This window comes from Lonchura striata, chromosome 2, assembly GCF_046129695.1.
Source record: "Lonchura striata isolate bLonStr1 chromosome 2, bLonStr1.mat, whole genome shotgun sequence".
NCBI lineage: Eukaryota > Metazoa > Chordata > Aves > Passeriformes > Estrildidae > Lonchura > Lonchura striata.
In genome coordinates this window covers 103,973,991-103,986,803 of record NC_134604.1, presented here as the reverse complement: position 1 = coordinate 103,986,803, position 12,813 = coordinate 103,973,991, and the positions used below count along the sequence as shown (strand labels likewise).

At 43.8% G+C, this 12,813-nt stretch overlaps 1 protein-coding gene across 1 annotated transcript in view; it reads right to left on the bottom strand.

Moving 5' to 3' along the window:
- Positions 1-11,043, bottom strand: part of PDK3 (pyruvate dehydrogenase kinase 3) — a 50,438-nt gene extending 39,395 nt beyond the window's left edge. Inside the window, exon 1 of the mRNA XM_021552978.2 lies at positions 10,882-11,043. Within this exon, the coding sequence (XP_021408653.2) occupies positions 10,882-10,987 (106 nt within the window). The 5' untranslated portion in view covers positions 10,988-11,043. The remainder of the gene's footprint in view (positions 1-10,881) is intronic.
- Positions 11,044-12,813: the final 1,770 nt, after the last annotated feature.

Genomic DNA, 12,813 nt, shown 5'->3' with positions numbered 1-12,813 from the left:
CTTATTTCCAAAACCCCTAAGTGAGCTGGCTAATGTCTCGTGTATTAATTACTATGCTGATGTTAAGGAATACCACTGCCATCGACAAAAGTCAGTTCATGTTTTCATATAAATGCAGGTAAAGAAAAAATGCCAGCTAGCTGTCCTCAGACATTCCATGTTGAGCTAGGACAGCTCAACATGGACTGAATCATTACATTTACTACCATATTAGCTATCCACTAATTTAATAATAAATAATAATAACAACAATATATAACTTGTCAACTGCAGTAAGCCTGTTTCAAGTAAATGGTGCTCTGTATGAAACTGACTGTGCTGGAAAGCAGCTTAACTTACTGCTGTTCTGAAACAGATCGACAGGAGGAATTAACAGATGCACAGTACTCTGCAATCATTAATTTTAACTCCTACAGCCAGAAAAGACCCAAGTGAAGACATGTCTGTCCCTCTCAAGAGGAATGGATTATCAGATACTCACTTGTCAAAGGTATAAACCAGCACTGTGTACTGTTAAACAGAACAACCCAAATTAAAATAAAAGCATGAAATTTTAAAATAGGCTTCCCTGATCTAAAACTAATGTTTAACTGCTTACCACTCGGCTCTAACAAACTAACTTTTAGAGCATTTTAATGCATTTGCTAAGAGACAACACAATAATCAAAAGTACCTATAAAGTTTACTGCAGAGGCACTCAACCAGTTACTGACAGGCTGTACTATTTTTAGACACACAGACCCAAGGCTGTATTTCCTTTGAGCAATTTGGGAGTAGGCTGAAAGTCAGGTGAATAATTTCACAGCAAAGCTCTGTCTCGCCATTATCACAGGCACTCCCCACAGAAAATGACAGGCAAAGAGCCAAAATGTTCTCAGGAGAAACCACAGCCCTGATCAGGTTCTTGATCTTAGAAGGACCTGTGCAAGCCAGACTCCTTCCCTAGGAAGGCACAAGGAGCTTGTGAAACAAAGAACCAAAACAAGGCGTCCCTGCAGGCTGCATCAGCTCCTCTCCCGTCCGCAGGGAGAGCAGCTCAGAGCGGCGCAGAGGGCACGGCAGCCCTGGCCTCCACTGCCACGGGGCTCTGCGCCTTTCAAACAGGACACCTGGAGGAAACAGGTCTCGTGTTTTGCTCTGGTGAGATGCAAAATTTTAAAACAATTTTTTTTTTTTTTTTTTAATGTAGAATGAAGCTTAAAGCACCAAGCCAAAGAAATGTTTTTCCCCCTTCTGATGCTTGCAACAAACTGACCAGAAAAAAAATGATTTGTGCTTCTTGGGTCTTATAATCACCTCTTCCTCCCAGAAGAGGTAAAAATGTATTTCACACTGAGGATTATAATTAGATGTTCCAAATTTTTAACACTCTCCCCAAGCTCTCACAACTTCAACAACTCCCTTCCTAACCTTTATGAAAAACTTCCATAATTCTCTCTAACCATTCCAGAAAAATACAAATCCCTGCTTTATCCTCTAGTTCCTGACAACCTGCCAAAGAAAAAGCTATTCCAAATCCCCGGCATAAATAAAATTAATGTTTATGAGCAAAGACTCACACAATTAAAAACAATTACATAAAAATACTGCCAATACGACATGCTCCAGTTTCCCTTCAGTCTCACTGAGGTGAAATGTATTAGACTGTTAAACATCTTGTTTCAAAACACCTCTGATAATTAACAAACCATATTACAAAAAAGATTAGAGGATTCTTCTATGTCATTGCTAGTTATCAGAATTTGAAGGTATTGTTGCAGTCTATAAAAATCTTTCAGAAAAGCATAAACAAGGACTAAACCAAACAAGTAGCAGTTGAAATGTAAATTATTTTTAGCAAAAAACCCCTGCCTTTCCCTATTCACAGTTTTAAATCTAATTCTGAAAAATGCCAATTATAATTTGCACCAGCCTACTATTTTAATTAAGTTAGTGAAAATATTTATAATACTGTGTCACTTTTTTTTACATTGACTACAAACTAACAGGAAATAGTTTAAATAGAGCAAAGAAACGTGAATGTCACATTTACATAGAAAGGTTTAAAGGAAACAAGAGCAAACAGCCTCTTATAACACACAAAGCATCAGAAAAAAGAGAACTAACCTTAAGAGTCACAGTTCATCGCTCTAATTCATCCTTTCAACCTAATATTTCTAAAAAGAAAAGTTACATTTAACTGATTCCAGAAAAACACAAAACTCCAATTATTTTTAAAAGGATAAGTAGCAGCCTGCAAAATATTTCAACAGTTCTGAGAAGAAGGTGGCTTTTAAAAAAGGCCATTATATTAAGCATAACTGGCAACAAGAAAAGCTGTTCTAATATAGTAACTGTAGAATGAGATAAAACAATTCCTAAATCTGTGCCTAATTTTATGATGGATTATGTTGATTTAAGTTAAGGGGGACTGGAAACATACCATCCACTCTTCACAACACAGTCCTGTGAAGATCAATGATTGCTACTGCAACGTATTTTGAATTGTTCTTCACCGACATTTGTGTGAGCCCCTGCTGGAGCCAGTTTTCCCCACAGTGCCCAGAAGGGGCTGTTTGTGCTACGGCTGAACAGGACCTGCAAGCTCCTGAAGGGCTTCTCTCTCTCCTGCACTCAGTGCCTACCCCAGCAAGCAGGGCTGGGGTGGGTAACAGGCTGGATGGGGACACAGCCAGCACAGCTGGACAAAGGGATCTTCTGTATGACATGATGACATGCCCAGAAGTAACAAACTGGTTGGCTTTGTCCCCCAAGAAGTCCATCACACAGTGACTGGCTGGGCACAGCTCTGCTTCTGAGGGTGGTGAGTGACTGCCTGTGCATCATTTATTTCTCCTCCTCTTTGCTTCACTTCTAAAATTGTCTTGTTCTCAACCCGTAAGTTTTCTCATTTTTGCCCTCCCTTTTCTCTCCCCATGCCAGTGGGAGTGGAAGACAAGGAAGCACCTGGGTGGGTGCTCAGCTGCTGGATGGGGTCAACCCACCGTAACACTGAACATCTGCAACCTCACCTTGCAGTTATTCTATTATTTTGTACATTTATTTTGTTTGTTTTTAATTAAAATGTCTTATTAATTAAATAAGACATGGGGCTGTGCCAAACTTCATAAAAAGCCAGGTACAGCACCTATTGCTACTGCTTTAGCACACACCAAATTAACTAGGAAATTAGGCCAGGCCAACACAATCTATTGTCTCTTTACTACCTCATTATCTCTTGGTGCTTATCTGTGTAATACTTCATTATTAGCTCCATCTCTTTCAGCTACTTCAGTCAACCTGATTTAACTCTAATGTCCTCCTCTTCCTTTCCTCTGAAAAACAAGCAGTGTATTTTCCCACTTCCAAAACCTTGGGGCCATCACCATTCCTTATTTCCATGGAGACCATAAGCAAGAGCTGTGCTGCACCAGGCCACACACATTTGCAGAAGAAAGTGTTCAGCTACTCACAACACACAGAACTGATTTACTTCCACTGGAACCCACTAAGCCAAGAGGATACAGACATATTTCAGCTTATCTAAAATTTGGGTCAGGGGAGAATTGTGATTTCCTTTGTGTTTCTGGATCCAATTCATCATTTAATCTTTTTCTGGAGACTGAGGCAAAGATTAATTCAACGGACTATCATTATGTACTTACTTTCATCAAGTAAATGTTTCACTTCAGCATTCTCCTCCATTACTATAAATTATCTCAACATCTTTTTATCTACTTTTCTATCCCATGACTTTTCACCTTGACTGTTATTTGTACTGCAACCCAAGACAGGATGTCCTTGCTTCCTGCTTTCATACGTTTTTTAATCAACAGTATTTCTAGAAATGCTAACAGTGCTCTGCTGCTTTTTATCTTTTGTCTACATCAGATTTGCTCTTTCTCACACTGACAGATCTTCTTCTACTCCTCCTTATGTCTTAGGAAAGACCCTATTATCCTGTTTTCTTGGCTTTTGGAAGTTACGCTATTTTTTAATCACTGGCTTTCAGTTATTCCATTCCATAGAAGGAGTACTACCAAATTCATGTTCATTTTAATAAAGATTTAATTTCAGATTTTCAAGTGCCTCCTTATTAGTTTAAATCTACTCTAAAGAAGGCATTACAACAATTTCTACCAGTTGCTAGAAGAAAAAAATGTCCCAAACACTCTTAGATCTTCAAGAGTTGCAAATACTATCTTTTTGTCCTGCTACAAAGAAGCTTCCCAAGTCCTCAATTTCTGCCAAGCAGCATTCTCCATTGCTTCTGCTACTTGTAAAAAAGAAATAAACAAACCCATTGGCATTGTTTATTGCTTCATGCAGATGGGGAGTTCTTGTCCTCCCTCCTTCACCCACGGCATTCAGCTGTGTGCTTACACACCACACCGTCTTTCAGGGAATACAAAAAAGCTCAAGCATGCAGACACATCCATGTGCAGGGGAAGTTCATTCCCTTCCCAGCATCCCAAGGCACAGGATTGCACAGCTCCTCTGATCAGTCCATAGACAAAGAGAATCCAAACTAAGAAATTTTCTGCTGTTTTGGGAAACAAACCTCAAGCAATTCCATCATCTTAAAGATGCTCACTTGTAGACTACTAGCCTGTGCTTACAGGCAAGAGTGGCCAGTCAAACCAGGTACTGAAGGCAGAATTTTCAATGCTTAGGCTCTATAAGGAAGAAAAAAAATTACCTTGGTGATCCAGTTTGATCATCTATAGCAATTTATGACATTTGTACTATAACTACACTAAAATACTGAATTCAGAACATATGAAGCCTCAATTACTCACAGAAATTAAGTATTCCTTTATTGAATAAATACTCTGTAAAAGTGACTGATACAGATAATTCTGTAAATGAAATGCCTCCTAATCTAGTATTACAGAGCACTCCCAGACACAAATCTCTATCATACCACAGTTCAATAGTGACTGCTGAACAAAGTTACCTAACCACAATGACTCTTCCAGACCTTCAAACCAATCGATATTAGGCCTTATAAAGCCCCTCAATATTATATATAGTATTAGAACATCACTGCCTGCCAGCAACTGGCAGCTGTAAATAGGAACAGGTTATAAATAACAGTTGCATCAAAAAGGCTTCCAGCTTACTTGCTATTCTACAGCCCATTCAAAGGAAACCCGTTTTAATGTTCTGAAATGTAAACTTTATCCATGCCCGGATCTAGGGAATGAAGGACTGGACATGGAAAAGTGGTAACTGCAAAAGAATTCAAGAACAAAAGCAGGCAGATGATCCAGCTTGCACATCCAGTTGTCACTGGTAGTCTTTCAAGGTAAAAACTAAAGAGCAGCAAAACAATTTTATTCCAGTATTCCACAAAACTCCTGAAGGGATTATATTTAAAGTTCTACAAGACAAATTAGAAGAACAATACTGAAAATTCTGGAAACGCCACCAAAGTTAATTTCATGGTATTTTCATAAGGCTGCAAATAGCTCATTTAATGTATTTATCTTTATAAAATAATGTAAAATAATTCCTCTACAACATACATATCCCCCATAGTGAAAATATTCTAGGCATCAAAGGATCCCAACCTACCAAGAAAAGCTCTAATGAAACTGCTGGATGGAAGCTGAAGCCAGTCAGATGAAAACAAAAGACAGTAATGTCTGATTAGCATTCATCTTCCTGATCCCACTCAATGGTCAGCATACCAATGGTTAACATCTGTGCTAAGAGGACATTTTTGTTTTAAAGACGCATTTAAATCAAGTCTAAGATGTTAAGAACAACACACAGAGAGCAGCAGAAAAAGCACAGCTGCAACCAATAAATAACAGGTAATTATTTAATATCTTTTTCCCCTAAACTCTGCAAGGGCTACAGATGCACAGTCTCTCCACTAATGTTCTATTTTAAAAAAATAGAAATATTCCAATATCTTTTTGTGTAAAAAAATTCTCCAACAGCCATCTTCTAAAGATTGTATTTGGGGCATGTTTTGATCTCCACTTTCCTACCCTACACGTTGTTCAAATTGTATCTGCCAGCTACCTCTCCAGTTGCAGGCCTTCAGCTCAGAGCCGTGCCTCTACCAAGAAGGCAACATGAGGCATAAACACTCTTGCAAAACCCCAATCTAACATTGCTCATACAAATGGCAGCAACCAACAGCAATGCTGGTACCTGGTTTGCTCTTTAGGTCATTTTGGAAGAGGCCTACATGTCTCCCCAAGATGTGCAAGTTTAATAGATATGACAAACTAAACTATATCATACCAAAAATTGTATTTGAAAAATGGCAAGGATCTACTGATCATGTTTTCCTCCAGATATGCCCCAGAGCACAACAGCTCCATGCACTCATTGTGATTATCTGCTGCATGCTCAGCTGTTCTCAGTACAGTAAAATTACTAAATTACAGCCTTTGTGATATTTTTCAATGCCACTAACTGCAGCAGTCACCACAAATATTTTGATTATAACCTGCAAAATCAGGATCTCCTAAGTCACATTCCACAACAAGAATTCACTGTGATTCACTAACTTCTGTCTTCAGCACAAGCACAGCTTTTTTTATCCAAGCTCATTAGTGATACATGGACACTAATATATAACACTTCAAAGAGCTAATAAAACAACAAGTTTAACCCCTTAGGTACACAAGTCATCCAAAACATTTTGTTTGAAACATGAAACAAAAGGGGACAGAATATAGCTAGGTATAACTGGCCAACAAAGCTTCAGCAGTAAACAAGCCCCAAAAGCAGATGGTTCATATTTCTGACAAAACACACCTCAGACTCAGGTTTCAGGCACTTGGTCAGCTGAGCAGCAGCAACAAGAGGATTACAGGAGTATAGTATCCTGGCACACATTCACAACACAGCACTAACACAGCTTCAAATGACTCTCATGCATGATCAGAGGATTACACCATTTATACTTCACTCATCTCTTCGTTTGTGCTTAATTATATGTAACCTTTGCAGTACAACCATTCATCTGACAAATCATTTGTCAGGAACTTTACTGACAGCTGAGGCACCCCTCAGTGAAGGAGCAGCTCTGTGGCTCTTGCCAGCTGGGGCAGGGTTCACTCGTGCAGCTCTCCCAGGCTGCAGGGCAAGCACCAGCAGCTCACGTCTCTGGGTGTCTTCTTTAAATGCTACGACACTCCTAGAAAAGCAACTCTACTTTCCTCAAACAGACAGGTTATTACTTCCCCAGGCAAGGGATTGACCAATTGGTTACTCATGTGTGTGGTTGCTGATTAAGTATTGGGTATTTTGGATTAACCTGTCACTGTCTAAGGCCTATTTTACATGCTGAAGCAAGGCTAAATTGAGATGCTCCATCAATATGAATCTCCAAAAGGGGCATTTTTTTTTCCCTCAAGCAGTCTAGCCCCCAAAGTGTACAAAGATCCATGGACCTGAAGGGTTGATGACATCTCTACTTATAAGTTGATTTCGGAAAAGATATTTTAGTAATTAATTTAGTCTAAGTCACTAAGGTATGCCTGCACTTGGAAATCTAGAAAAACCAACTTCCTGAGGAACTACTGAAGTTTGGAAGTACACAGCTGAATCCAATTGGTAAATTTTTGAAATTTTTTCCAGAGCAGAATAATTATGGAGGCCTGGATAAACCCAGAGTGACATGCTAGCATTAAACAAGGTCAAAATTTGTTTATATTGAAACACACTTACAGAAGGTCATGCTTTTGCAAAGGAATGAGACTGTACAAGAACCTTGGGAAACACACTTTATAAGAAAACAAATTGCCTGAACAGAATTCAGGAGTGTGCAAACAGAAAGCATTACACACAGAAAGAAAGAAAAATGCTGCACAGAGTGAATGCTCAGACTTTCTGACACAGAGGTCCCAAGCCCACGGCACAGTAACCTCTGACACACTCACAGCAGCTACAAAGACAGCTGCAAGCTCAACAGGACATGGATGCAAAGAGGACTCAGCTACAAAGCCAAGCAAGTGTCACTGCCTTAACTACTGCCTTCTGGTTTGCCTCACAGGTTTTTAGTACTAGCAAGCTACTTTAAACAAACTGTCTCTTATAGTGGTTTAAATAGCTGAATGAAGCAGAGAAAGTTTTAAAACAAATGTCATTAATTTATATGACTGGAAAGAAATAGAGACTCTACAGCCTCGCTATGCACACAACTGTGTTCCATACAACCCACACTGGTAGTCAGTAATTTAAAAAAGCCCAAGCTGCACTTCAATACACATTGCTGCCAACTATCTTTGAAGAGACTCTTCAGCTCATAGGAAATACAGTTTCTCTCCCCTGGCTCACCAGAATTTTACAGTTCTGTAAGTCAACTCACTCTAAACCAATACAGCCAATATAAAATGGACATAAAGAACACATTGTAGTTTCACCATCATCAGAAATCAAGTTGAAAAACTTTCTTCACACAAATCCAAATCGCAGTACGTGTAAATTCTGTATGAGAAATGTGCATCAGACAACAAAATCAGACAACCATTATAGGGTTATTCACACATATCCTTTGGGCTTACTCTTCTTCAGCATTTGTTGAAAATTCAGCCACGTTTTTGTAAAACTAGCACTACATTCATGTAGCTCAATTAAAAAGACCATTTATTTGAAGTGAGACACCAAATAGCCTCTATAAGCTGACCACAAAACAGTGTCTTCTTCCCATCAAACATTCTTACAAATAAACAAGCACCACTGAACTGCACCTTGAGTATTGTGCTCCTTATGCTTGGCATATTTTGTCTCTTGAATACTTGTGTCCTGTGACACCAGCAAATTCTTTTTTGGCTAACTCAATACATAAGCAACACAGTTCCCTGACATGGTGCATATTGTTCAGGCCTTCCACACCTCAAGTGGGAAAACTTTTGCACTATCACTCACATTTTCCTTTAGGCCTATGAAGACTCCAGCTGAACTTGAAATTACCCAAAGCTGTAAACAATTAGGATCACGTAAGTTAAGTAACTACACTGGGTTCCATTTATTTCCTTAAACTGCTGTAATCTTCCTACTTGAGTTTTCCCAAATAAATACAAGCATTAAAGAGTAAGTAAGTGAAGATGTTAAGTGGCCCATAAAACTTATTAAGATTAAGGTGATAGGTTTAGCAAGGTTGATATAACATAGACCTACTAATTTTAGAAACTCCTGGCAACCTTTCAAGACTAAACCATAGACTTTTTTTTCTTCAGAGGTTTTAAATGTCAGTGACTACATAGCTTCCCATCAGTCTTAAGACATGAAGACCCTTAAATACATGGCCACACATACAGAAGATTCCAATGACACATCCAGTGAGAACTGGAGCATATCTAAAGAATAAGGCTGGCCAGGCTGTAACTTCCTGTTCTTGCTCTGTTCATTTCCAGTAAAAGAAGCCAGACTTAAAGTTGTAAAAGAAAACTACTTCTTCTGAAGAATCACAAGACCATAAAGTAATACAGGCACTACAATGTTAAAACAAGTGCATAATGAAAAAGCTGCCACAGAAGAGATGTCCAAAGGCAAACAGTAACGCTGGGCAACATAGAACTGTAGAAATACTTACCAAAAAGCAAAGTTTTGTCCGAACATCCAAGGCTTTAAAGCAAATCTTGAAATCTTTACACCTCTAGTCACAACTGAAAAGGCTCACAAACACTAATACTTCCCCAGCAACAATTCAGAAACCCAACTTTCAAATAAGCTACAGTGACACAATTTGTTTAGTGCCAGGGCTAAAATAAAGATGTTCTAAGATTTAGGCCGTTGTTCTTGTCAGTACAGAAAGACACAGCATAAGAAGCACCAATGCTAGAGAAGAAGCCCAGCAGCACAGGAAGGGGTGGGGAAGAGGTAACAAACTCAGGTGAACGGAGAGCAGAGAAAGAAAGCACAACTTCTACTCAGGTTCTCCTTTAAGTGGAGACAGGGGGTTTTGTTGGGTTTTTTAACAGTACAAAATCCTGTTTCACTGAGACATCTATCAAGCCCATTACTGGCTTTCTGTACTTACAGCATTCTTTCACTAATACCATTACCATAATTGTGCAATTGTATTCACTTTTAATCACTTTCTGGCTGAACACTGGCTCATGTTTGTCCCTTACTGTAAGAGTGTAATGAAGAAACACTCTGTGTTAAGCTTCATGACGTTACACATGGCCTTTTTATTCACTTTACCAGCAATATTTATAGGTTAATAAAATCTCAACAATTCTCGTGTCAGAGAGCAAGAGTCAAATAACTTCCGATACAGAAATGAGTTTATCATTATCTAGATGGAAGCATGTTTTTTAACAACACAAGCCACTCCTGGATTTCATTCCAGGGCTTCTGAAAAGAAAAATGCTATTTATCATCAGCAACATTTCCTGAAGTGCTCATGAATTTTACACAAACAGGTCTCCTATACACGTGAGGTTAAGAGTTCACGTCCGAGCATTAAGTAAGCCGATCTCAGCACGGCAGATGCAAATGTTCACGCTCAAGACCATTACTTTACTCTCTCCTTCACTCGCTAAGCTCACAAAACATCAGGTCAGGAACCCTTATGCTGACCCCCATCCCAATGGTACCCGTGTCAGGGATAACGCAGGAAGGAGGAGCCAGCCCGCCGCTCCGGCCCCTCGGCGAGGCGAGCAGCGGCTGTCCGCCGGTGCCGACACCGCGCCCGGGCCCGGGGCTGTCCGCGCGGGCCCTGCGGGGCCCCGGGCCGGGCCGGGCCGGGCCGGGCCGCGCTCCCGATGCGGCCGAGGAGCGGGGCCGAGGAGCGGGGCCGAGGAGCGGGGCCGAGGAGCCGGGCCGAGGAGCCGGGCCGAGGAGCGGGGCCTGCGCGCCGGCCGCCACCGCCGCTGCCCGGGAGAGCCGCGGCGACCCCCGCACGCCCTCACCCCGCGGCCCCGCACTCACCGAAGTCGAGGAACTGCTTGATGGAGAGGGGCGAGGGGGAGAAGCGCGAGTAGTACTCGATCTGCTTGGGGACGGGGCTCTTGAGCAGCGCCCCGCACAGCCGCATGGCGCGGCCCGCCCGGCTCCGCTGCGCTCCCGCCGCCGGCGGCTCCTGCCCGGGCGCGGCCGCTCCGCGCCGCCCGTCGCGCTCCGCGGCCCGGCCCGGCCCGGCGGGAGGGGCGAGCGCCGAGCCCGCTCCGCGCACGCGCACGCTGCGCGCGGGGGCGGGGCGGGAGCGCGGCCGCGGGGGCGGGAGCGCGGCCGCGGGGGCGGGAGCGCGGCCGCGGGGGCGGGAGCGCGGCCGCGGGGGCGGGAGCGCGGCCGCGGGGGCGGGAGCGCGGCCGCGGGGGCGGGAGCGCGGCCGCGGGGGCGGGAGCGCGGCCGCGGGGGCGGGAGCGCGGCCGCGGGGGCGGGAGCGCGGCCGCGGGGGCGGGAGCGCGGCCGCGGGGGCGGGAGCGCGGCGTGTCTGAGCTCGCCCCGGGGGCGGGAGCGCGGGGTGTCTGAGCTCGCCCCGGGGGCACCGCCGGGTGTCTGAGCTCGCCCCGGGGGCACCGCCGGGTGTCTGAGCCCGACCCGGGGGCACCGCCCGGTGTCTGAGCTCGCCCCGGGGGCACCGCCGGGTGTCTGAGCCCGCCCCGGGGGCGGGAGCGCGGGGTGTCTGAGCCCGGCCCGGGGGCACCGCCGGGTGTCTGAGCCCGCCCCGGGGGCACCGCCGGCTGTCTGAGCCCGCCCCGGGGGCACCGGCGCTGCCCTCGGCCAGGCTGGAAAAACCCCTGGGATCACCGAGCCCAGCCTGCGACCCAACACCGCCGTGCCAGCTACGCCATGGCGCTGAGCGGCACGTCCGCTCTTTCCTCCCTCTCTTTCCTCCAAGGACGGTCGCTCCGCCACCGTGTTGTCCACAAAAATCGGTTTCATGACCTGCTGTGTGAAAAGCCAGTAATAATACTCGAGAAAGAGATGTTTTGTTTCAGGGTTGGGCAAGCTAGAGTGCTCAGTGATATTCTATGAGTCAAGCACGCCAACTATCAAAACTTTTTGCTAATTATAGATTTTAGCAAACAAAAGATTAGGTTGTCATTGGCTACAAGTTACATAGCTCTCTTATTAATCAGTATTCTTTTATTGGTCAATGATTCTCCCACCTGCCATGTTAATTAGACCTCTCTTCTGGTGCAGGGCTTTCCTGGGCCAGGAGTCGGCGGTCCCAGTCTCCCCCTGCCAGAACCACCTTTTACCCAGCTGGAGCTGACTTCAGCACAATTACTGAGTTAGCTTTATTGGTTTCTTCTTAATGTTGAGAGTTCTGCCAGATGTCCTTGTGGCCCGTGAATTCTGCGTTCTTTGTGTCCACTATCAGTGGGCATCCTCCTCCCCAAGGACTGTTAACCTCCCTCTACATCCGAGATCATCACATCATGTCAAGCCCTAACCTTAACAAGGCAATTCTACCAACAAGTTGTTTTTCTGACAGCTGGACATCACTTAGAGCTTGCTTGCTAGCTGCTATCTGTTTCACAGATTAAATCTGCTTCTTGATTAAGCTTGAACATATACAAAGCTCAAACATCAAAGAACATATTTTCTTGAGCAAATTTTACATATTCCACATCTTGCAACACCTTGGCAGTCTACTCTATTATCTAATCACCCTGTCTGTGAAGAAATTCCTCCTGATGTCCAACCTAACCCTCCCCTGGCAGTTTAAGACTATGTCCTCATGGCCTGTAGCTGGTTGCCTGGGAGAAGAGCCCAAACCCACCTGGCTACAGCCTCTCTTCAGGTTTTGTATGGACCAGTTCATATGTCTCACCTGGTCCATAACAGGGTGCTTGCTTCCAGCCAAAATACAGCCCTCAGGTATCCACTGGGTTGTACAGCGGGTGTGAGGCT